Source organism: Cotesia typhae, unplaced genomic scaffold (genome assembly GCF_013202065.1).
Source record: "Cotesia typhae breed Kobodo isofemale line unplaced genomic scaffold, CoteBio_Ctyphae scaffold_121, whole genome shotgun sequence".
Lineage (NCBI taxonomy): Eukaryota > Metazoa > Arthropoda > Insecta > Hymenoptera > Braconidae > Cotesia > Cotesia typhae.
This window is the reverse complement of record NW_027423773.1, coordinates 4,266,765-4,293,715: the sequence shown is the minus strand read 5'-3', so window position 1 is coordinate 4,293,715 and position 26,951 is coordinate 4,266,765. Positions and strand designations below refer to the sequence as shown.

At 32.5% G+C, this 26,951-nt stretch overlaps 2 protein-coding genes across 7 annotated transcripts in view; one reads left to right on the top strand and one right to left on the bottom strand.

Annotated features, from left to right (window-relative positions):
* If (integrin subunit alpha inflated) overlaps positions 1-9,601 on the top strand; it is a 70,413-nt gene extending 60,812 nt beyond the window's left edge. For all 4 annotated transcript variants that reach the window (XM_074252777.1, XM_074252773.1, XM_074252774.1 and 1 more), the window contains 5 exons: positions 794-969; positions 1,317-1,552; positions 1,937-2,561; positions 4,077-6,827; positions 7,622-9,601. In XM_074252777.1, coding sequence (XP_074108878.1) covers positions 794-969; positions 1,317-1,552; positions 1,937-2,561; positions 4,077-6,827; positions 7,622-7,717 — 3,884 coding nt within the window. In that variant the 3' untranslated portion in view covers positions 7,718-9,601. The remainder of the gene's footprint in view (positions 1-793; positions 970-1,316; positions 1,553-1,936; positions 2,562-4,076; positions 6,828-7,621) is intronic.
* Positions 9,406-26,278, bottom strand: Pan2 (PAN2-PAN3 deadenylation complex catalytic subunit PAN2). 3 transcript variants are annotated; one of them, XM_074252778.1, is made up of 19 exons: positions 26,042-26,278; positions 25,745-25,929; positions 24,991-25,160; positions 24,363-24,677; positions 24,054-24,267; positions 23,846-23,982; positions 22,413-22,559; positions 22,237-22,333; positions 21,591-21,824; positions 21,265-21,510; positions 19,808-20,054; positions 19,428-19,598; positions 19,183-19,349; positions 18,900-19,068; positions 17,034-17,780; positions 11,791-11,920; positions 11,484-11,705; positions 9,627-9,888; positions 9,406-9,545 (listed from the first exon to the last, which is right to left on the bottom strand). In XM_074252778.1, the coding sequence occupies exons 1-19, from the start codon at positions 26,103-26,105 to the stop codon at positions 9,531-9,533; spliced, it is 3,939 nt and encodes a 1,312-aa protein (XP_074108879.1). In that variant the 5' UTR covers positions 26,106-26,278; the 3' UTR covers positions 9,406-9,530. The 3 variants fall into 3 exon arrangements, with proteins under 3 accessions (XP_074108879.1, XP_074108880.1, XP_074108881.1); XM_074252779.1 differs by having other exon boundaries at positions 19,835-20,054; XM_074252780.1 differs by having other exon boundaries at positions 19,958-20,054; positions 26,042-26,277.
* Positions 26,279-26,951: the final 673 nt, after the last annotated feature.

Below are 26,951 nucleotides of genomic sequence, written 5' to 3'. Positions count from 1 at the left end.
TTTTTCCATTCAAACATCGATATCTCAGCGAGAAATGCTCGTATCGAGATTTTAAAAAAACGAAATTAAATCTGAATAAACAAGCTATCCGGTCCATATAGAGGTTGAGTCGAAAAAATTTTTTCCACGTCCGTAGATTAAAAAAAAAAACCAAAAAAATTTCGAAAATTTTTTTTTCAGTGGTTTTCTTATGATTACTCGAAAAATATTTTCAAAAAAAAATTTTCAAACTCAGATCCAAAAACAAAACACTTACAGCTACAATTTGCTTTTTTTTGTTTTGCTGTACGACCATTTTTGTATAAGTTACAGCCTGTTGAAAATCCCCCAAAAATTTGGATTTTTTTTCTGCTCCCTTAATTTTTGTGAGAAGTGTATATAATTTCCGTAAAATTTACAAATTTACAAATTTTCTTCAGATTATATCAAATATTTTAACTATTACTATGTGTTTAAATTGAGAAATCTCTTTCCATGTCGGATCTAGCCGAATGGTACTTTTTAATTCCAGGGAATTATGAATCGTCATTATTCATGTGGTGTAAGTACTTATTAAAAACAACGGCGGGTGGCGGCTAACTTCTGGCTCATATTTTTTAAACAAAATTTATGCAAGAAAATTTTTTTAAATTCACATATATAAGTGAAATTGAAAAAAAAATATTTTTGTACTAATTTATTTATAAATTAAAAATTAAAAATTGGATAGGCGTCTGCGGATTTAAGTGTCATTAGTGGTGACGATTTTTATTATTTCGAGGGTATCTCAGTACTAATGGACTGTGATTTTCAGGACAAACTTTCACACAAATGTTGAACAACCGGGGAAAAGTTATGTCCACGAAAGAAGGCTCTCCGGAAGAAGACGACAGTTATCTTGGGTACTCGGTTACTGCGGGTGATTTTATTGGCAACGGAGATAGTGGAACTGCTGTTGGCATGCCAAGAGGGTTTGGATTACATGGAAAAGTAATTATTCTTTGTTAATTTTTTTTTATTCTATGCTATATCTTACGTTCCAAATGCCAAAAGGGCGTATGTCAGCGCTAAGATAGAATTTTGTGCCAAATTCAATTCAAAATCGTTAAAAACGTCAAGATCAGCATAAAAAATATTTTTGAATTATTTTTAATAAATTTGAAGAATCAATAAATTACTAATGGGTTATAAATAATAAATTTAATAGTTTGAATTGTATTAGTTTCTCTTGAGTGAATTTAGCAACATGGAATTCAACTTAAAATTGTGTACTCAATCTTAAATTTTATGATAATTTAGATTTAGATATAAAATTTTATAACTATTTTTATCTACAGGTGATCCTTTTAACATCGAATATGACAAATCTACAAAATATCACCGGGGAACAAATGGGTGGCTACTTTGGATACGCATTAGCGAGCGGTGATATAGATGGTGACGGATTGGATGATTTAATCGTTGGGGCTCCGATGTATACGATACCTGAAAACCCGGAGATGAATTACGAAACCGGGCGGATTTATATATTTTATGGAAAGGGTCCAGATAAATATCGTCAATATGTTACCAAGTAAGTCGAATTTTTTTTAGCAAAAATGAATTATAAAAAGAATACTAATGAAAAGATTTTTTCATCTTTAATAAGATTTATTAACTGTTAATAATTATTTTTTATACATTAAATGGTTTAATAAAAATTTTTTAACAGTTTTTAAATACTTGTTAATAGTTAAAAAATTTTTATTAACTTTTAATAAATTTTCTTTTCTTAAAAAAAATATTTAGTTAAATTTAATAAGTAAACAAATAAATGAATTTATTAACAATTGATAATTTTTTCTATCTGTGCAACTTGATAAAAATATAACTAAAAATTTTTTTCACTAATTCAAAATAAATAAATTAATTAGAAAAATTGTCAAATAAAAATAAATATTAAAATTAAAATTAACAGAGACGGCGAAAGTAATAGAGGAAGATTCGGTCTATCGTTAGCTTCTTTGGGAGATTTAGACCGCGACGGATACGGAGATTTTGCGGTCGGTGCTCCGTATGCAGGTCCAGAAGGTCGGGGCTCAGTGTACATTTATTACGGGTCACGAGACGGCGTCCAAGAAAGCTATTCCCAGGTGATCCATGCCCAAGATCTGAGCAACCGTGTGGAGACGTTCGGGTTTTCTCTAGCTGGCGGCCTTGACCTCGACGGGAACCTGTACCCCGACATGGTGGTGGGCTCCTACGACTCTAGCACAGCGATGTTTTTCCGCTCGCGGCCCGTGATCAAGATGGTGCCTCAAGACACCTTCGTCGAGTTCGGGTCCTCATCTAAGTTGATATCGCTCAACGATAAGAACTGCACATTGTCCGACACGACACCTGTTACTTGCCTTCCTCTCAAGGCCTGCTTTAAATACACCGGGGAAGGTGTTTTGTCCAGCTATGACTTTAATATTCAGTATGTTCTGGATGTCAAGAAGAGCAAGAGTCCGAGACTTTTCTTCTTGGAGCACGAAGGCAAACATACTTTGAACCATACCATCACTGTTGATCGTAATCAACAGTTTTGTCGCACTGTCAAGGTCAGTTTTCATTTTATTTTAATTAAGAGGTTTTTACGCACTTAAAAGGTCGAAAAAATACATTTTTAATTCTTTTTTCATCAGGAGATTTAAGAGAGCTTCACAGATCCCACAAATGTCAAATGTTCCATAAAAAGCCTTTTTTGATTTACGCAGTTGATTTTCCTGTGCAAAATCGCATTAGATAAAGAAAGACAGAAATAATTTTTTTATTAATTATTACTATCACATTCTCTGAATCTGTACTTTCAATTACGCAAAGTATTTAATATGTTATTTTTTTTTATTACCTAAATTTCTATTTAAGGGGAATAGCCACTGTGAGGATCGAAAAAATAGGTGATTTTCGAGAATTTTTTTGACTGGAATAATAAAGGAATGTCGGGATTGGGTTTTTTTTTTGTCTTATAAAATATACATTGAAGATTATTCTCCTAAATTTTTATTAAAAAATATCATGTTGTTGCAAAGTTATAAGCATTTTTGTGGAGCATCAAAAAAATTTTCCTCACCACGGTCTCATCTATAACTCAAAAACAGATTATCTGAAACAAAAAAAACCAAACCGCGTTGTAATCTGTATCCATGTGGTTATTGTTCCACGTAGGGGATTTTGAAAATTTGGAATTGAAACAAAATGGTGACATATTAAAAATTTTTCCTTTGTTTTTTCTCATTTTTTTGAATTCAAACAGCCCGAAAAAATTTAAAAAATCCCCTACTTACAACTATAGCTACTGAATAGATGAAAACGGAAAAAAACGAATTGCGAATCGGTTCATATTTATGTAAATTACAGATGAGACCAGTTCAAAAAAAGTAGTTTCGAGAAAAACGCGTTTTTCTCGGAGTGCCGCGTGTGCAACGGTCATTTGAAGCGCTGTCATAAAAATGACTTTTTTTTTGGCGAAAAATTCTCAATTAGCAAATAAAAATACAACTTTTAATGAGTATTTTTTATCGAAAACGAGAAAAATTTTTTACTTTTTAAACAAAATGATATTCTAAATTAGTTTTCATAAAGAAAAATATTTTTGAATTTTCCAATTGAATTTTGAATATTTTAAATTTTTGCATTAATAATTATGTATTTTTTGTGTATGCGTCAAAAAATTTTTTCCCTCCAAAAACGGCTAGTTTTCTTATTAATTTTGCATATTTTTGCTCAGAAAAAAAAAATATCAATTTTAGATAAAAATCGTATTTTTAAGAATACTTTTCTAATTAAAATTAAATTTCTCATAAAAAAATTTTACTTTTAAAAAATTTCAAGTGCGTATAACTTCGTAAAATTCAATCGTTGCATGATTTTGTCAAATTTCCTTCTCAATATAAAAACTCCCAAGGTTCATTGTACCGCTCCTCTATAATTATAAGCACATATATATTAATTATATAATTAAATATCAATTTATCGTGTACCGATGAACTGTGCAGCGATGGTATCTTAATAACTAAAAACTGCTTAATCATTAAAACTAATCAGTCCCAATAATCTGATTTAAAATCTTGCAGGTCTACGTAACGCCGAGCATCCGAGATAAATTAACCTCTCTAGACGCGGAGATGCGTATGAGTTTATCCGAGGAGCGTTGGACAGACCCGCGACCCCGCGATCCTCGCATACCACTGCGCCCAGTTCTAGCGACGACGTCATCTCGTAAAGACACCGTGTCAATACGCAAGAACTGTGGCGCTGACAATATCTGTACCCCGGATCTCCAGCTGACAGCGATACCTAATGTCAATCGTTACCTTCTGGGATCAGGTAACCGCTTGGAGATAGATGTGTTGGTAAAGAATGCCAACGAAGATGCCTTTGAAGCGACCTATAACCTGATGCTCCCACCGGGCGTTGATTACATCAAGATCGAGAGAATTGATAAGGCTGAGATTCCTGTCCAGTGTTCAGCGCCGAAACAGTCCAACAACAATACCCTCAAGTGTGACATTGGAAATCCTTTACCAAAAGGTAACCTCGTTCACTTCAATGTCTTACTCCAGCCCGTTGACGTTCACGATGAAAAGTCTTCCTACGAATTCCGGATGAATGTAAATTCAACGAATGCTGAACCTGCTTTAACAACAGCCGATAACTCCCAGCATCTTTCCCTGGAAATTTGGGTGGAAACTGAGCTGTTGATTGAAGGCGAAAGCAAGCCCAAAGATGTCTATTATAATCCCGATAATTACACCGTGATCAACGCTACCACTGACGTTGAATACGGTCCAGCTTTCATTCACAATTACACAATTCGCAATTTGGGTCCTTCAAGAATTGAAGAAGCCGAAGTTTTTTTAATTTGGCCTGCAGCTACTCTAGGAAAAGACGACTTGGTTTACTTGTTGGAACAACCAGAGACTACTGGCCCTCTGGTGTGTGCTACTGCGAACTCAAATCCTCTGAGCTTGAAGTTAGAACAAAGACGACGACAGTATGTTAATTATTATTCATTAGGAATCGTTCATGAGCATTTAGTCGGCTCTGGTAAGCCTATTAATGTTCATACCGGCTATGAAACTGCTACCGAACGAAGTAATCATTGGAAGAGTTCAAAAACTGGATCCACTTTTTCAGGAGGTTCTGTCTCATCGGGCACTGTGTTAACCTCATCAAGAGGTTCTGAATCTTCGTTCCAGGGATCTAGATCCACTTCTGGGCTGCAAAATGAAAAGCCTGTGATAATTCACACTGAAACTGGAATCAGCAGTTTGGGAATAAGCGACGCGATTGGTTCAATTCAGACAACAAAGGAACCATTGCTTCCTAACCTACACGATGATAAAATTTGGGAAGCTGGCAGAAACTTTTATGATAAAAACGAATCCCACGCTATCTATCAGGGTGTTAATGGAGATTCTGTTATTACCGACGACAGTTATGTGAACACTGGAGGCAAAACTAACGTCAAAGTGACGCAAACTTGGTCAGAGTCTAGGGACGAAGGAAGAAGAAGGTATGATGACGAAGAACGGAGGTTTGAAGAAGAACGGAAGCGGGAAGAAGATAGGTTAGTAGAGGAAGAAAGAAGGAGCCAAGAAACTGCGCGGCTTCTGGAAGAAGAAAGAAAGAGACAAGAAACTACGCGGCTTTTGGAAGAAGAAAGGAGAAGGCAGGAACAGAAATTGGGCTCGCGTGAGTTTGTTTACGGGAGTGAGAAGAAATATGAAGATGATAAGGTAGGAGGAAAGGCGGGATTTGGATTGAGGTTAAGAAACATAACCTCAACTCAGGATCTCGAGAAGTTTTTGGCAACTTTGTCTGACTCGGTAGGTTATGAAGTTTATCAGCGACAAGGCAAGAGGTTCTTGCAGTTCTTGGGTAGGTATCGGGTGTCTGAAGATGGGAAAGAGTATGTTGAGTTTAAGGACGGTTCGATATTCCCGTTGAAGAATCGGTTTGGAGAGCAGAGTTATGTTTCTAGGAACAGTAATGTCGATAATAGATTCATGAGAATAAAAGGTCAGATCATTAAGGCGGAAGATGGCAGGGCCTACTGTCGCATTGACGATGACCGGAGGTTCCCTCTACAGAGTTCTTGGTACGAAGAGAGAACCTATAATTTAGGGACTGTCAGTACTCATAATGTTGACCAAGGGGACAAGGATGATGAGTTTGTTGAAGGAAGTGTCAAGACTCATGAAAATAGTTGGCGACAAACGACCAACACGCATTATGGTAAGAAGATTGAAACTTATGAGACAAGATTAGAGAGCCAGCTGGTGGAGAATCAGCAGGATAATGATCAGGAAGACGGTCAGGAAGATGATTATGAAGATGAGAATTATGAAGATGATTCGAGGTACACTAGGAGCGTTGATTTTAAGATCAAGAAGAAGACGAGTAGGGAGAAGAGACAATTTGAAGGTTATGAAGAAATTAACGAGGCTGAAGAAATTAAAGAGGAGAAAATTCTGCCGATGTGCGAAGCTGCTAGATGCGTGCGTTTGAGGTGTACCTTGGGAAGGTTGGAGAAGGATGAGGAAGTTTCTATCAGCGCCAGGTACAGAGTTAGAGGAACAACGTTAAAGAAGATCGCAGCTAACGAAGCGGTTAAGGTTTCCACTCAGTTGGTGGCCAGGGTTACTAAGTTGCCCTTCATTGGAAAACCTGCTGGGGAGGTTGTTAAGAGTCATGAAGTTTACACGAATGTTGAGCCTACTGCTAGAGCTCCGGAGCCAGATGTTGTTCCACTGTGGGTTGTAGTCCTGTCGGCTTGTGCTGGAACTATTATTTTGCTGCTACTTATTTTCTTACTTCATAAGGTAAGTTTTTTAGGTTGTTTTAGTGATTTTGCATGCCTTGAGTGCAAGTGCGAAAGCATCTATTATCATCTTACAGTCTAGTTTTTTCTCACATTAAGAAGATCCACGTGAAGTAGTCAAATTTTTTAATTTTTCTGAAAATTTGTAAATTCAATCTACGTAGTCTAATAATTTATAAAAAATTAGGTTTGAAAATTGTAATTTTTACAAGTAGGTAAATGGAGATTCCACCAGCCGTGTGTTTGGTTAAGAATTTAATGCCATTAATAATTTAAAAAAAATTTTATCTTCATCGAATTTGATTTTGAAAACAATAATAATATATTTTTTATGAAAAATCACAAGGAACTTTCGTTCTTTAAAGTCTTTAAAGTATATAAATTTATTTGTAAATATTGCTTGAAGACATACTATACTTAATTGGTTCTTTTTTTATGATTCAATTATCGAAACGAAAGAGGGCGCTCTATCTGAGTAAAAAATACAATCCGCGGGAAAATTTAAACGAGCTTTAAAATTGAATTGTAAATAAAATTAATTTTTTGTCATTTGTTTGTAATTAATTTATTAAAATTATTTTTTCAATTTATTTTAGTAGTGTGCAGTAGATAATTACTTTTTTTCTATCGATGTTTGATATAAATTTATTAGAATATAAAATAGTAAAAAATAGTTGTATATTCGAACTTAACTTTGACCAATTCACGTTTAGTACAAGCGCTTAAGGCATAAAAAATTTTTCTTTATTGTCAAATTTAATTTGAATAATGTTAATAAATGATTTTTTTTAACAGTGTGGATTCTTTAAGAGGAATCGACCGAGTGACGTACCTGAAAGACAACCATTAAACCGTAATGGACATTTTCAACACGGTGATGATCATCTCTAATATTAACTTCTAGGTTGATAACTTGAAAAAGTTATTTATAATGATTAAAAAATTGTACATAAGTACTGCAGTGTGCCTTGACTTAACAGTCATTTATCACAAATATTAATATATATTATTAATTAATAGTAGTCATCATTCATATAAGCAATAATTACTTATTACAATTACTATAAAATTGTTTTAAGACTATCATTTAAAATCGTGCCTTTGTTATGACCAATTTTTATTACATGATAATTATGGTTGAATTAATTACCAATCGTACTTCTGCGGTAGTTTTTTACAAGTTTCTAGTCAAGAAACATTTCTCCACTTAAAAAAACAGTAAATATATAAGTAGATATATATATTTTGATTTATTAATTTTTTAAACTACTTTAACTACTTGTTAACTGCAGAAGTTTACGTTTTTTAAATTTTATTTAAACAATTGACATTGAATTTAATATTAAGATCTCTTTTTTGTAAATTTTTAACTGCCAGGTGCTGATTATTATTTTTTTTTTTTTATGTTAAGTTTAATGTCAGTATATTTAATATTTAATTCATAGATATTAATGGGAAAATTTGGCTGCGTGTATAATTTTGTAAATTAATTCATTATAATAATAATTTTATATATAATTTAATTCAATTATTAACTTGTAATAATTATTAATGAGTGATTATTTTTTAACACTCCGTACGGAGTATAAATAACTTAATTTATTCATTAATTGTTTAATTAATAATTAGAACTGATGTGTAAATACAGACTAAGATTTTAATATTAAAACAAATAATAAGTAATCTATTTATTACATCATTTTGTATTGACTCATTGCCTCTCTTCCTTTGTTTGAAAATTGTTAAAAAAAATAGACATAATAGTTTCATTATTTTATAAAAAAAAAAAAAACATTTATTGAAAATTTACACATATAACATGTGATACAAGAGATTACAATTTGGATAAAAAAAATTTTTTGGATTAGTCCAAAAATATATTCTTTGTGTATAAAAAGAAAAAAAAATTACGTATATAAAAATATTGTAATAGTGTACAATTTTATGTTAAAATTACAGATTTTTTTTTTTTTTTAAATGCGCGTGAGTTTAAAAAATTGTATAATTTTTATATAAAAAATTGATGTAAAAACACAAAAGTTAAAACACTTATTATAAGTTATAACATGTACACGATTCAGGTATTTACAATTATATATTGTGAAAAAAAAATGAAGCCAAAAAAAATACTATTTACAAGGATTTTTTTCACATCGCAACAAATTGTACACTATTTTAAAACATCGACACATTTTATAAAACCGGAGTATGAAATTCTTGTTCATTTTTTTGGAACAATTTAAATACAAATTACGTATGATGAATTCTGAGGTAAAATTGACTATAAAAATATCATTGATTAATAATATTCATTATAAAAAATATTATTTATTAACAATATTTAGTATAAAAAATATTTTTGATCAATAATATTAATAATAACAGTAATGTTTAAGTTTAAAAAAACGATAAAAAATAATTATTTCTATTCAAAACTGGTTAAATTATATGACTCCGGTCGTATGTAAATGTACCCGTTATACAATGACTGTGCATTCGCTTAAAAATAATCTCTTTAAAATTCTCAATTAAAATCGACTTTGTGTAAAATAATAAATAAAATATTAAATACCCGTAGAATCAGTTGTAAAAAATGAATAATTAAAAACGAGTAGTTGTAAAAACAGACACGAAAGTCGATATTAAAATAGTTGTTAAATAAATTATACTAAATTTATTCTACTTCAGTTAAATTACTTGTAGATCAACTTTCCGGCACCTAGAATATTTAATATTTAATCATGAATAAATTATTTCAATAAATAAATAAAATTATTTTAGTGTCTAAATATAAAATTACCTTCCACTGAAGCTCATTTCCGACATCATACAATTTTTTCAGCGCTTCCGTGATAGTTCCATTGCTTTCCAGTTCTTTGTACTTGCGATATAGTTCCAGCGCTGCACGCGCATCTTCAGTGGAGTCGTGGGTGTCAGACTGAATCTTTTTACCCAAAAAGTGCCAGGTTAAGAACCGGAGGGAAACCATACGGCGGTGAGGTAAATGGAACAATAATACAGTATCCACGATTTGATTGGGGGGTACCACTAAATTAATTACTCTGAAAAATAAATAAATAATAATTATGATCTATATGATTAAGAAAATAAGGTAAATTTTGTATTCGGCGTATTTATATGATAAAATGAGTTTTTTAAATTAAATTTAGTATCGTTGAAAAAATCTTAATCTGAATTCGTGCCCTTTTAAAGTTTCATATGCTTTTCAGCAATAGTTCATTTATCATGATAAGTTTTCGAAATAATTAATTATTTAATTATTTAATTAAATAAATAATGGCATATAAATAAATTATATAATAATTAATTAATTAATTAATAATTATATAATTAATTATTATGAATAGATTTGAATTACGCGATAAACGTTATTTCTTCATTTATTTATTTTGTTTTGTAAATGAGTAAGTGGTTATATGTCAAAAACTAATTTATTTATCCGTAACGGATATGTCTTTATCGTAAATTGATTTTGATATTTTTTCAGTGATAGTCGATTATGATTTCAATAATTGAGAGATATTATTTTTAAAGGAATTTTTATAGTTATGGTATTGGTATTTATCCTGGTAAAGGCATACCGTTAGAAAATTTAAAATTTTTGTATACTTATTAAGGACATAATGATACAATTACCATAAAAATTTGAAGTCGATTTACCACCTATAATCCGAGGTAAATTCAATTAAAAATTGGATATTTAACATTGATTGCATACGCTCTCTGCAGTTCTGTACTAGTTTCTTAGGTGTATAAAAAAGAACTATCAGAAACTTTGAAAAAAAAAAAAAAAAAAAAATGACAGTCTTTTAATCTATTTATTGTGAATTTAAAAAAAAATAATAAAAAATTTTTGATCATCTAATTATTTATAAATAACGGATTAAAGTTCAAAAATTTATGAAAAAGTATATCAACCTATTATACGTCCTTATGGCACCCGGATGAGAAATTTTTTTAATTAAATAAAGAAATTATCACAAATTTCAAATTCCAAAAAATTTTGATCAAAGTTAATTTCAAATTTGAAAAAAAAATTTTTTTCATCATTTCTATGCATTTAAAGTAAAAATACGTTGTTTCGCGAAAAAAATTTTTTTTATTCGCCCTTATAGCTCCCAGTGGGTGCCATAAGGGCGTATCAAAAAATTTGAAATTTGAAAATAGTATATTACACACCTAGGGAAGTAAAGTAAGAAATGTCTCAGATCACATGTAATTGTTCGCCTCGGCCAACAATTACATGTGATCTGAGACATTTCTTACTTTACTTCCCTCGTCGGGTAATATACTATTGGTACGCCATTAGTTTTATATATTTTTCAATAATAGTCAATTTTTTATGTTAAGTTTTTGGAGCAGTTTTAAATAGTTTGTTGGTTCTATAAATTTGTTCCGTCACATTTTTCCATTAAATTGTTTGTAATTGATCCTGTAATAGCACCATTATTTTTCAAATTTATTTAAAACCACCCAAACTATGTACAGTGTGACTAATAATATCAAAAAATCATTAAACCAAAGTTTTCTTATTCATAATCCGTAAATCTCGGCAGTCAAATAGTGACTGTAGGTTGATAGTAGTTAATTATTAAATATATACTTCTTTTAGGTTATATATGAAATCAATGCTTGCCTAAAATCATTCTTCAATCCATGCCCAACGAATATGATACCGTTATCAACAAGGAATCTCAACTTCTGGTAAGTCGACTTGAGAGTTGTCAAGTGCTTGCTGCTGAAATTAGCGTCTAAATCACCAGGTTGGATACCGCTGAATTTAGTTAGGTAGTCGACGACTTGTTCTTGCGTACTGATGTAATCGTCGATGAATGGTGTGCCTTCTAGAGGTCCTTGACTGCTTGATAAATTCAAAATAATTATTTACTCTTATTACTTTTTACAGTTCTACAGTATTCATTTTTTGAGAAGGAGTTACTTACCCGCGGATACAAGTAATACGTGCAACAGACATATGGCTTGGTTTAATAGTCGACATTTTTCCATCGCTTCTTATTTCAGATTCTTTTTGATTTAAAGTAACAAACTCTGCGTCGATTCCTACTAAATCACCTGTAATTAATAATTTAGTGATTATTATTACTATAACATTTAAGTTGTCAATTCAATCAATTGAGAAATTTAAAATTTTTAATCATAATTATTGATAGTTGAATTTTAAAAATTATCTCAAGATACATTTTTTTAAACTTACAATTGTATTTGAATATTTAATTATTTATAACTTTAATTAACTAACTATGAATTTTTTTAAGTCATAATTTTCAAAGTTTGTTATTATTATTTTTATAGCATTAATAATAATAATTTGTGTGAAGAAAATAGATGTCATTTGTGAATGCCACCAGATATCGAACCTCGACTTTTCAGATTTGAATAAAAAGACTTTTACATCAAGCTAAGATATTTTTAGAGGAATATTTTTTTTTTTTTTTTTTTTTTCAATTAAAATTTCATTTTATATTTTTTATTGTTCCTATTTAATAATAATGAAATAGTATATAACACCCCTTGGGAAAGAAAATAAGTAAAGCCTCAGATCACATGTGATTTGTGGCTTTTCTTATTTTTCTTTCCAAGGGGTGTGATATACTAATAATTATGTCATTAATGAATGTAAAAGTAGGCCTTTTTTTTTTTTTAAATTGTTCAAAGTCGCATAATCTACCAAGGTCATGAGCGACTACGGTAGGGGATAAACTTTTGAGATTAGAACTCGTTTTATTTTTTGGCCTGAACAGAATAATACACTTAAATATTGAAAATATTCATTGGTGTACACCAGACTCGAACCCGGTCCAATGCTTTGGTCAACAAGGGCTGGATCCGATAGGCTACTGCGCGCCTTTAGGCCTTTTTAAATTTTAAATTTAAGAAGAAATAAATTAAAAAAATATATTTATTGCATTCATTAAGAATAAATATGATATGATGATAAGAATAAATAAGAATAAGTTATTGGAAAAAATAGAAAAATTATGTTCAAATGTTGTCGGGATTCGAACTCTTTCCAAGGTTAGAATTAAAAGACTTTTACCTCACGCTAAAACAATTTTCAAGTAATATATCTTTTTTTTTATAAAAATTTCGTTTTACATTTTTTTAAGTTTCAATTTTTTATCGTTCTTATTAATTATTAATTAAAAATTAATTATGATTACAATATTAATAAATGTAAAAATTAAATTTTTAATTTTTTAATCCAAGAAGAAATTAATTAAAAAAAAAAAAAAAAAAGAATTCATTGTATTTTTTCATTAAGAAGAATAAACAATATCTGTATAATTTTATATTTACTTTGCATAATATCGTTTAGACTATGTATTTTTATGTATTACGTTATTTTTTTTTCTTCTTTCATTTTACTAGACATAAAATTATTTCTCTTAAAGTTCTAAATTTACACTATAATGCTTACGTGATTTAATAAAACTATTACTTTTTGTACTTTCCATTAGGCTTATTGCCTTGGCATATAAATTAAATAAATAAAATAATAATAATAATAATAATAATATTTTTATAATAATATATGGTCCGCAGACCATAACATCAGGTCTGTATGCGAACGACGTAGCCAGTGCAGTGGGCCAACTACCCACTGCATGGAAATAACTGAGTTACAACACATCAACTCAGAAGTGCTCCCCACAACCGGTCCTTTTCGGATGAGGACCATTCATCAGGTGGGAGGAGCACGCCGGACCCGATGAATTATGACGATCCTGGCGCTATAAGGACCAACTTTAAGTGGACGGAGGAACTCAGAGTCGATCTCTTGGTGTGCTAACAACGTAGCGAACCGGGGATGAGCGGTTATATGGCCCGGATGCACACTCTTTGGAGTGATATGCATCCGGAGCTAGCGCATTTTACGCATAAACACCTGCGTAACTAAGCCGCTCATCTTCGGCGTAACAGAAGATCGCTTGTGCCGGATAGAAGGCAGTCTAATAGACTTTCTTTTCCGGCGCAATTACACCAAGAACGACGCCGTTCCTCCTTGGACAACAACAATCCCTTTGCTAGACGGCGAGTAAGTATATCTAAAAAGATAACTTACTCTCAACAACAGCTTGACGCGGTAAATGAAAATCTCCGTGCAAACATTCTAGAGGATTCTACCCTGCTCACTGTGAGTCAGGTTGTGTATGGTGCAGCGGTCTCAGCTTTTCCGAGAGAGAGACATTGTCTCTCGATCGAGGCAAGGTTGAAACAGCGCATCTCACAACTTGGCTTGAAAATTGACATATCCCGGAAACAGGTCTCCTGCATTCAGTGTGTGATTGAGTTCGACACAACTCAAAGAACATACACGCCCCGAATTCGGCGCATTGCTGCTGAATTTCGGTGGCGTCATCACACACTGAACAAGAGTACTCTTTTTGTCATCAAGGAAGAGTCTCTTAATAAATTGCGGTCTCTAGTGGCTGCTAAAAAGTCATTAGAGAAAAGGCTGAAGCGGTTGGTCGACAACGCACTGTTTCGATCCAGCCCCTCACGCTTCCTGACACCAAAGACCGATGTTACCGGGAATTATCCAACACCTGAGCGGGTGGAAGCTTTTTGGACTGAGTTGTATGAAGATCAACCAAACGTGAACGCCAACACTCCAGCTCCGCACGACTTCAAAGTATTCTGTCGGGAACACCGTCGACAGAATGCTGATGAAGAGAGCCCTGCAGTCAGTATGGATGAAGTTTGTTCAGCTCTAAATGGCAGCATAAATTGGGCTGCCCCGGGACCAGATGGCATTAATGTCTTCTGGTGGAAGAAGTTTACTTCTACCCACCTCCATCTGGCCCGCATATTTACATCATACATTAGAGCTGACGATCCGATTCCGGACTGGCTTGTAGAAGGGCGAATCGTACTGATACTTAAACAAGGTGACTTGTCTGACCCTAAGAATTTCAGGCCTATCACCTGCTTGAATGCGGTTTATAAAATTTTTACAAAAATTTTAAATAACCGTATCTTGCAGCAGATAGAGCCTGTATGGCAACAGATATATGAACAACGTGGCAGTAAAAGAGGCCTGTCAGGTTGCAAGGAGAACCTGATAGTGGATCGATGCGTCTTACAAGATGCGATCTACTATCAACGCAACCTGTCAATGGCTTGGATTGACTATCGCAAGGTATTTGACTCAACTCCTCATGAGTTGATTTTATATCTACTCAAATACCTGGGAGTCAATCCGGAAATAGTGGAATGCATTCGGCGTACAATGCAGCTCTGGCGAACGCGTTTTCACATTGGAAGTGGAAACGCATTACACGTAACCGGAGTTGTAAAGTATAAACGGGGGGTCTTCCAAGGCGATTCCTTGAGCCCTCTGCTGTTTTGCATTTCACTGCTGCCTATATCTGTTGCACTCCGTAAAACTCATGGGTATTCTGTGGGGTCTCCGGGTGATCGAAACTATTCGATCACCCATCTGCTTTACATGGATGATCTGAAGCTCTATAGTGCTGATAAAGATCATCTACAAGCGGCCCTCAACATCGTAGCAGAGTACACACGAGATGTCGGAATGTCTTTTGGGTTGGATAAGTGTGCGGTCGTACATCTGGCGAGGGGTAAGTGCTCTGATACGGGGGATGATGTCGAGTTAGTAGATGGGAGCGTCTTAAGACAATTAGACGCCGGAGAGTTGTATAGATACCTAGGAATGGAAGAGCACCGTATGCATGCGGTCTCTGAAGTCCGAGCAACTCTCCAGAGCGAGTATGTTAGGAGACTCCGGAAAATTCGGTCCTCCGAACTTTCCGGCAAAAATAAAGTCTCAGCTACTAATATGCTCGCTGTCCCAGTCTTACTATACTCTTTCGGTGTCTTGAAATGGGCCCGAAAGAATTTACGAGATCTTGACATTAAAACCCGTAAGATCATTAATATGAATCGGAGCATGCACCCCAATTCATCTGTCGCCAGATTATACCTCTCTCGGTCCATCGGTGGGAGAGGTTTGCAGAGTTTGGAGCGGCTTCACGACCGTTTGGTCCAGGGTTTAACACACGAAGTTGTCAATTTCACTGCAGACGAGGATGACTTTCTTATGCAAATTGTACATAAACATGAAAATGCGCATAAGGGGTCATTCTTGTATAAGGCAGCAATATATGCGGCAAGAACCCTTGGTCTTGGAGAAATAAACGCTCTTATGGAACTCCGAAAGGAGAAATTTAAGAGCGTCATCAGGAACGCCGAGGAAAAACTACTCCTTGGCGAACTGATGGACAAGTCCATGCACAGCGTGTTCTTTAAACACGTGCGTGATCATGGCTTGTCCACCCAGCTGACGTTTTCCTTCTTAAAGTCAGCTGGCCTGATGTCCGAGACTGAAGGGTTCATATTTGCCTGCCAAGATGGTGTCATTAACACTCTTGAGTACCGTAGCAAGGTGCTCCAGGTGCAGCTACCGGACACTTCCTGTAGGAGGTGTAGACAACATCCGGAGACGCTTATGCACCTTTTGTCGGCATGTTCAGTGCTGGCGAGAGGTGCATGTATCCAGCGTCACAATGCTGCCCTGAGAGTACTGTACTACTATCTTCGTCATTGCTACGGTATTGACGTGACACCATTGCTGCCTTTTCTGCCAGGAGATATTCCCCAGGTTGTTGAGAATGACAGTTGCAAAATTTATTGGAACATGCCATTTGCAACAACCCGGCGGATAGATCACAACAAACCTGATATTGTGCTCTTCGACGAGGCCACTCGTGAGATTTATGTCATTGAGTTCTCGGCCCCAGCTGAATACAACATCTCAGCCAAAGAAGAGCACAAAAGACAAATATATCAGGATCTCCTGTTTGAAATTGGCAAACTTTACCCAGGTTACCGTGTCAAGCTTGTCGTCCTGATTGTTGGCGTCCTAGGAGGGATGAAACAGTCTTTTGTATCCTCACTTGCCAAAGTTCCAGCTTGCTCATCAAAAGCTGAGTTCTTGGCAGTTAGGATGCAGAAGGCTGTTTTACTTGGTTCTCTCCGTCTCTTAAGGGAAATGACTTTGGCCTGCTGTGATCACTAACCGCCTTGTTGTGCGGAGTGGTCCAGCAGTAACGGATGGAGCTCAGGCTGGGCCCTCGGAGAATCGGACTCCGGGGATAACCCCCCTGAGCATTTAATAACAAAATAATAATAATAATAATAATACCTTTATTAGGCATTTCATCAGAAGTAAGGGGAGTAAAAGTAATTCCCCGAGTGCCGCCACTCCTTGCAATACACTTGTCTTCTCCAAAAACATCACACGTCAACGGCGAAATAAACGGTATCGATTCAATAGCATTGACCGCGGTATAATGAAGCACACATGGAACCTTCCAGTCCAAGTTGAACCAAACAGCTTCTTGAGGAGTGACTGCTGTAATGCTGAAATCATTAAACAGATACCACTGCGCTACTGCACTTCCCGTAGATCTTTCATGGTAATTAGGACCAACACGAATCAAAGTCACTACATGCTTGCGATCTTCGCTGCTTTTATCGTCTATATAACAGACTACAGCTGTTAAAATGTACTGAATTTTTTCCGTGTGTTTTACGGGCTGTTGTGAACCTTCTTCACTCGAGTTTTCATTTGAATTGGGATCAGGAGTTTTTGTTTTAGCTTCGTTTTCCGAGTCAGCTGGCTTGTCATTATCCAGTGACTCTTTTCTCTTGGAATATTTTGGATCTTCAGGTACTGAGTGGTCACTCTGGCCGTTTTCTACCACAGGCTTGCTGACTGGACGGGCTGGAGGTATTTTATCTAGTTTGTTCACGTCTAACTCGCCTTTTTCGTTCAATGACACTTCTATACAGTGCGGAATCCAAGAGTGAGAGTAGAAAAGGTGGCTTGGGGGTACCGTTATCTGAATTGGGGTAGTAGAAGGTGTTGATGGTGACGATTGTGTTATTTCTGTAAAAAATTAAAAATTTTTAGGTCTTGTTTCTATTTTGTATTTCTAAACTCATCTACATTAGGCCATGGCAAAATCCCGGCTATTTTTTTTTCTTCGAGTCTTTTCAGAAAATTTTTTAGTTTACCGTGTTTTCAAATACCTTCAAAACTCAGCATGATTACAATTTTTAAGGGCTCTCGATCAATCGGTAACTTTTCGCAAATTTTTGTACATATTTTTATTATAATTAAAATATATTAAAAATAAACAAGAGATATATAAAGTTGGTACAAAAAAATCGGCTTTATATTTTTAGTTTTCTATGAAAATATGTTACTTTTAGAAAATTGTCCCAATAATTAGTAGGAAATAGTATATTACACACCGAGGGAAGTAAAGTAAGAAATGTCTCAGATCACATGTAATTGTTGGCCGAGGCGAAGCCGAGGTTAACAAACATGTGATCTGAGGCTTTCTTATTTACTTCCCGAGGAGTGTATGCTATGTTTTTGCTCGACAAAGGTAGAAAGTGGCAACTTCGTTTAGCGCAGCGGGCCGAAAGTTGACGCTTTTTGCCCGTCGAGCAAAAAAAAATTTTTTAGAGTCGATCAAAATTCTTAAAAATCTAAATTTTTATTTATAGAAGTCGCTAAAAATTTTGAAAACTTTCTTCAGATGCCGGATGAATATGTAATTAAAATTACAGTAGTAATAATTATTTTCTCTGACTTTGTTTATTTATTTGGTGGTTTATGTATATTATTCAGTGTATTAAATAATATAGTCGTGAAAAATTAAATTAATTGTTGAGTATGTCAACTTGATAGAATCAAAATCAAAAATTTGTTGAAATTAATGTTAACAAGTTAAGAGAAAACATTTTAAGACTCTTCTTTGAAAGATTTAAAAAACTTGAGCGAGCCCTAAAAAAATTTTTATCGAGCTAATTTTTAACGAGGGCTCTTAAAACATTATAAACTAACAAATTTTCATAATCAACTCGAAGAAAAAAAGTAGTCAGTTATTGCGTCGCCCTAATATATACTCTGATAAAATTTTTCTGCAAACGAGAGCCGCTGGCCATCTAGCGGAGCAACCAAAAACTAACTTATTAATATTGTTTAATTTAATCGTACCAGCATCTTTACCAACATGTCGAAATCTACATCCAGCGCGTATACAATTCAATCCATATCGACACATTTTTACAGAACTAGGAACCGGGCTCGAAGACGGGCTACTGTCTTTACCATTCATTACTTTTTGTACAATAATATTCATCTGTGTCTGCCAAAAGTCTTTTTCCTGTCAAAAAAATGATAAAATGTAATTATAAAATTTATTAAAACAAAAAAAAATAAAAAATTGAACTTATTAAACATTTTTACGCAATGCGTAAAAAAACTTAAATCATACTACCTGTTGAGAATCCAATCCGCAATTCAATACCAATATTTGCGGTAATTTCGTTATTTGTCTTGATTGCAATGTGGGACTAAATTTTTGACAGCCTTCACACCATGCGGGTGTTACTTTTTCCGGTTTTAAACTTCGTGTTAATATTTTAGTAAATGGTATTTCTTCATCTAAAAAAATATGAAAAATTATAATTTCTTTTTTTAAAAAAAGTACTTGATGTAATTATAAATGAAGTAATTTTTTACTAGGACTGGTGTTCTCAGAATAAATTAAATTAGACAGCAGCATAATTGAATTTTTGTAAGCTTCCCGATTACACTTAAGACAACGATGAACATGAATCTGCTCAGCACCAAAAATCCGACTGATGTCCGTTTCTTCTTCCCTAGCGTCTTCTTCCTTCTTGTTGGTGTTTTCTAATGAAAAAAAAAAAAAAGGAAAAGTATAAACGAAATTGGTGTTAAAATACAATGTGAGATTATACTACGGGTATACTTGATAGGTTACTAATTACTAAGTGTTGTGTTGTTGGATGTCAAAACTGATGTAAAAAAAATCAATGGATTAACGAAAAAAATAAAAATAAATAATGTTCGATGCAAAGGTACACATTAAAAGTGTTTACCTTTCGCGGCGATCCACATATATTTACCATCCTCGTCTTGTTTTCTTTTCTTCTTTTTGTCAGACTCAGTAGTCTTGTAACGTGAGCCTAGATCCTGTAAAATACTAGGGAAATCTTGTTCATTGTAAACAAAAGGAGCGTATTTCGTACCGGATTTTAATCGGGCTGCTTCTTCCTCTTCTTGCTGACGCTTTCGGGTGTCGTAGATTTCGTAGTGCATTTGGTGAAGAATAAATCTGTTCCAACTCTGTAGTCAAAATTTATGCTATCAATTCACTGATTATTATTATTATTATTATTATTATTATTATTATTGTTATTCTTATCATTATAATCTATATCATTAAGAGAATAAGCGAAATTTTGTGGCCAGTGTATTTATATGATAAAAATAGATTTTTATGGTTAAATTTGGTATTGTTGGAAAAGTCTTGACCTGGAATTGTGCCTTTTTATATTTTCTATCATTCTCACCAGTAGTCAATTTATGATGACAAGTATTTAGACTGTATTCATAAATGCTCTATTTCTAGATACATAATTAAGAAATGACCTTGTATCTCGTGAACTATTGACATTTTTCAAAATATAAGCTCATCCCGATGTTTTACTCATCAAGACCTTTCATTTAAGTACCCATATCATTTTTTCATGTATTTATATATATTATATATACAATGTATATATTATACATGTATATATGAAAAATATATCAAAATGCATGTGGGTACTCAAATGAAAGCTCTTGATGAGTATAACGTCGGGATGAGTTATATCTTCAAAAACGTCAATAGTTATGAAAGTACAGTGCAATTTAACAAAAGTCATTATTTAATAAAGCAAAATTTTATTTATAATAGTTCTCAAGTCACAGCAGTCACATAGTAACTGCAAGATTGCTAGTGACATTTAACTATGTATAAACTTAATAAATAAGGCTTTTAATACTCGTGTATCAATACACACTCTCTGCTCGTTGCGCCAACATACTACTACCCATAAACCCCTTCCACTCATTCATATAGTTAGCAATTTTTTTTTATTAGTCTTTATAACAAAAACATTTTTTTTTATTTTCTGCACATTTTTCGTCAATAACGGGAAACAAGGTACGACTCTTTGTTAAATAAAATAAAAACTTTTATTTCTGCTAAGACTTGATGTTTGATCGTAAAACTTTAAAAAGTCGATATTTTTTAGTGGTTCTCTTGAGCCTTTCAAAAATTTAGTGGGTTTATTATTTTACTATAATTTACTAATATATTAAATTTTAGCAAATTTTGAACGGTAAATCTCTAACCACAAGTGCTACCTTAAAATTTAACATATTTCAATTTTCAAGTTTAGTAACGAATTCAAAGAGATCTAGCAGAAAAAAAAATACGTCTAAGAAATGAAGTATGTAATAATGATATTATAATTGTAATTTTTATAACAATAAATCTAAAATAAATTACCTGGACTAGACGGATGAGGCTAGTCTTTTTTCGAGCTTCAGGATGCAAATCGCTGAGGATAAGTCCTAGAGCTGATGCTTCTGGTACAGTACGAAAAGCTCGAAGGAAATTAGCTGCCTGACACGGTGAACCTTTGGAGATATCAAGCATATGGAATAAAAATCCTAGTTCACATGATAAACAAAATTCTTTCTGACATGCGTGAGACATCACTGCTACTCTTATTGGTTCGCAGTAATATAATAGCTAAAATAAATTTTTTGTTATATTTTAATATTAAATTATTTCTTCATAAAAAATTAAATTTAAAAATGAAGAAAACTTACTTGTAACATAGCATTACAGTAACTATTAGGTAAAGTAGCTTCCAATCCCGAAAAACTAGTCAAATTATACTGATCAAAATCAAATTCATCGTACCCAAGTCTTGAGTACTTGACTTCTATTTTCCGGTAACGTTTTGGAATGGCAATGAAAGTATTGTCTTCATTTTTAGCCCTCGGTTCACCAGAAAATAGCTTTGTTACAATTCCATGTCGTTTTTCTAAATTATATGGCACCTGTGAATTCAAAAAAAAAATATTATTACTAAACTACAACACAAATTCAATTACTAAAAAAAAAAAAAAAAAAAAAAATTACTAAAAAAAAATATTTGAAAAAGGAAATCTGCAGCTATTATAAAAATTCAACTTTAATTTTCAACCTTTTATTCTAAAAATTACAACTTATACATTAGTAATGAATTTAATAATTAATTATAAATGATAAGTCTCTATAATTAATTATTCAAATATACTTTGGTAATAATTAACAGCCATAGAAAAGTCTTAATGAGCTACAATATACTTTTTTTAATAAAATAAAATATTTATCATATGCAATAAGTGAAAGAGCAATTATAAAAAATATTGGGGTAAGTTTTTAGTAATTGTGAATTGTGTAGAGATAAGATTTGTAATTTTTTCTCACTTGATTGCGCCGGAATGCCTGGGGGTTCGGTGCGTACCCAATTGTTCCTTGCATTTTCATAGTTCGCAATATTTCTGGATCTATTGCCGGCGTTTTTCTACGCAAATTGATTTATGTTTTGGTTATAGTTCTAATAAAGTAAAAAAAAATAAATAAAAATACTGGTAAGTACATACCGATATGTTTTTCTTAAAAATTGCTCTGGCCAATCGCTGGCTAGAGAGTGGTCTCCGTACATCATTGGCACTGTGCTTAATGATGTCATTTGATCGTCGATTGACATTGATTTTAATGTCTCGACGGGATCAGCAAATTCTGTGAGCCTTTAATAAATAAAAATAGTTATTAATAATAATGATAAAGGTTAAATTATATGAGCTTATAGAAAATATTCCCTTTAAAATGACTACCCATATCGCGATGTTAATGCCAAAAGCCTTTACCTCAAAACATACGCCCGTTTGATTTTGCAAAGTCAAAAAGGCGTATAAAAAAATTTATTTTTCTAATTAATTGGAGGATGTATAAAAGTAAAAATCTGATTGAAAAACGCAAAAAAAAATTTTTTTGTCAAACGCATTTTTGACTTTAAAAAAAAAAATTCTCAAAACCAAAAGGACGTATAAGAAAAAATAGTCAAAACAGCTTTTAAGGACTTCAAAACATCGAGATCTAATGAATAAATAAATTTTTGAAGTTAGAGTGAATACACTATCAACAGCAGAATTTTTTGAAATTTTCTATTTTTCTAACGAGAAGTTAGAAATTTTATTAAAATTTTTTCAATGACTTTTTACAAAAAAACGAAAAATTAAAAATTTCAAAAAATTGAGACATCTTAGTGTTTTCAGTTTTAAAAACAATTGTCATTTATCCAATTATTATTATTATTATGTTATTAAATGCTCAGGGGGGTTATCCCCGGAGTCCGATTCTCCGAGGGCCCAGCCTGAGCTCCATCCGTTACTGCTGGACCACTCTGCACAACAAGGCGGTTAGTGATCACAGCAGGCCAAAGTCATTTCCCTTAAGAGACGGAGAGAACCAAGTAAAACAGCCTTCTGCATCCTAACTGCCAAGAACTCAGCTTTTGATGAGCAAGCTGGAACTTTGGCAAGTGAGGATACAAAAGACTGTTTCATCCCTCCTAGGACGCCAACAATCAGGACGACAAGCTTGACACGGTAACCTGGGTAAAGTTGGTCAAAGTTTGATAAAGTTTATTATTATTATTATTATTGTTATTTTGATTATTGTTGCAAGAAATTTGAATTTTAACATTTTATTGACCAATGATAACAATAGTTTAAAAAACCAAAAACACGCTTTTATAGAAAATTAAACTGAAAAGTAAATGAAATCCAAAGGAGTCGGTTACAAACATAGAAATATACAAAAATACAGGTGAAGCTACTAATAAAAAAAATTTTTAAAAATAAAAAAAATAAGTAAAAATATAATATAATATAAATAATAATATAATATTATATATAATATAAAAATGATACAAAAAATAAAAAAAAAAAAAGAAGCTAATAAAAAGTGTAAAAATTAAAAAAATAAATAAATAAAAAAAAAAATTTTAAAAACGTGTAAAAAAGAAATGTACCTAGAAAATGTATTGAATTGAGGATTGGACGCATTAGTAGCCATCAAATGTATAGAACCAGCAGCATCGCCGAAACCTAGACATTTAGACGTCGGTGATACGTCAAAAGATAGTGTCATTGCACCCCCAGTCGCTACCTAGTAATTAATCATTATTAGTATTTTAATAATTAAAAAATTTTAATTAGTTAACAATTGCGGATACTAACTTGGTAAAGACAGGTAAGTGATGGCTGTACGTCAGCATAAATAGTATCTAATAGTTGCATCTGTCCCAAGGGTGATACAACAGCTAAGCGACTGGAGTAACTAGGAAGAAATTTCAATAGAAACGGATACACTAAAGTCGTAACTGGTGTCAATGCTCGTAATTGTCGTAGATCGTAAACCATCAAGAATCTATCCGCTGACAATCCTTGACGACTGAAAAAATCATAATAGTTTAATGAAATAAAAATCTCTTTTTTAAATTTTTTAAGTGCGTATAATTCCTTGATAATAATAGTAATAATGATTACCTGTTACTGAACCCACAAGTTACTAAATAATTCCCTTGAACGTCAAAGTCACTCAAAGAACCACTATGAGTTTCGAGAGTATGCTCAATCGTCAGAGAATTAGGGTCCCGCAGATCAATCCGGCCTACAGGATTACCAGCGCAAATAAATTTTCCATTCTGACGCAATATCGCACATCCGTTTTCACCTACATAGTAAAATCCAGTTTCTTTTCCTTGGGTTAAGTTGAAGTCTATTATTTTTTCCTGGTGACCACCCATTAGCAATCGCGATCCACATTGTAACATGCATTGCATATCTATCATATTTTGTGACCTGAAAATCATTAATATAATATAATAAATTTCAACTTTTAGTTTTTGATAATAAGTCACTATCATTTTAAATACAAAAAAAATGATATTGAGATTAAGAGACATTTGATAATTTTTAGATTTTTTTTTTCAATTACTAAATTATGAAAAAATTTATAAAAAAAAATTTTGTAGGTAGATAACTGTAATAACATATAATGTAATTTTTTTTAAATAATTTTTTGGAGTAAGAAATAATTTTTTTTTTTTTTTTTTTTTTTTCAAGTAAAATCTAAAAATTATCAAGTGTAATGATAAAAAATATATAAACCTACGTATGAGTAAATAAAGGAATTCCTCGGCGTAATTGTCCTCTGAGGGCAGTTTGTGTTAAACAAAGAATTCCTTCATCTATGGGATGAATATGACGGACTTCTTGGGTTGCATGTACTTGGAACGATGTATATTTTTGTAAATTTGCTCCATAGTACGACGTTACGTGACCCTAAAAGGTTTTATTAAATTATTTAAAAAATCTCAATTTCATTCAATTCATCAACTATGTAAAAAAATGATACTTAATCAGCAGACATCTAATAATTTTTTGAATTTTCACAACAATTAAATAGTGAAAAAAATTATTTTTTAAATTTCGCACCTGTAATTTCTTTTATTTTTTACATATGAAATTTTTTTACTTAATTTTTTTTCATTATAATTTAATTGTTATAAAAATCTAACAAATTATCAGATGTCTGTCAATTTCACTGAAAATTAATTTATCAGATATTGGAAAATTTTAAAAAAAATTTTATTAATGTAACTATTCAATTTTAAAATAAGTATCTAGAATATTCTATAACGGTCAAAAAAAGTTTTTTCATTACGAAAAAACTATAAATAACAATTATACTGAAATGATAAAAATTTTGACAATTTTTTTCATCAATTAAATGAGAATTGAAAAAATTTTTATAAAAAATTGCACATATTCTTTGAATTTTTACATGTGGAAGTTTTCTTTTAATTTTTGTAATAAAAAAAATTGTCATATATCTTTCAATTTGAGTATGATGAATAAAAACGTACTCCTTGATTTCCCATCCACATAAGTTCCTCGACGGTGTCAAATGTGACAGTAGAAACTCCAAACCTGTCACCACCATCAGCAAGAAGAGTGTGAGTTTCACGAAACTCGGCTCCGTCGCACTCTTCACCATATTGTTCAGTTTGAGGTAAATATTCTTCTGGTAATTCGTAGTTTGACTCTTCCCCTAATGAAAGAAGATAACAAAAGTAAATAAATAAACAATCAATTAAAACAGTACTTAGTACTTAGCCATGACTAATAGGTTTAAGATAATAGTAAATAAACAGAACGCTTACACAATAGATTTTGATCAGCGACTTCTGCATCTGCATCATAGTGTGTTAACAATGAGTAATCCATAGTATATTAACTTTTTTGTTTAAAAACATTTACACTCCAGTGCGTTTTCGTTTGGGGATAAATAAACAAATAAATAGCAAATACGTATAAGATAATGGTATATCAACAACTATTGTTAAATCTTGCAGTGGTGTCTAGTGTTATTATGTCTGGTTATAGTTATGTAAATAGAGGTTAGTCGCCTAGGCAACAATTGGCTACTGTTGGCAAAGTATGGCACTGTAATTAACTATACCTACAATCGCGCGCGCGCTTTAATGGATGGGCGAAATGCTGCCTAAAAAAAAAAATGAGAGAGAATTGGGAATAACTGAGAACCACTGAATAGCGGAGACTAGATGTGCAGCGCCGATGCGGTGAACTGAAAGGAATGACGGTAAATAGAAAACTATTGTGGGACATATTAGTGGCTACAAAATATAATAGATGGCAGTTAGAGTCCTTTGAGACTGAATTTTTAGGCTTCCTACAGGCTCGACAAAATTTATATAAAATGAAATGATAATGTTTACTTTTAGGGCTAGCAAATAAGAGAAAATTGAACTATTGAAGAACGCTCCGTGTGGAATTTATCATCTACTGCTCGTCGGCAGTAAACTAAAAATTATTTAGAAAATTTAATCAGACAATAGAATAATAGTATTATTTGATCTAAAGAGTGGAATATATAATTTTTTTATACAAAGTTAACTAACAATTACAATAAGTGGGTAATAGTAAATAGTTATACGGTTCCTATATATAATTTATCATCTACTGCTCGTCGGCAGTAAGCTAAAAATTATTTAGAAAATTTAATCAAATAATTAAATAATAGTATTATTTAATCTAAAGAGTGGAATAAAT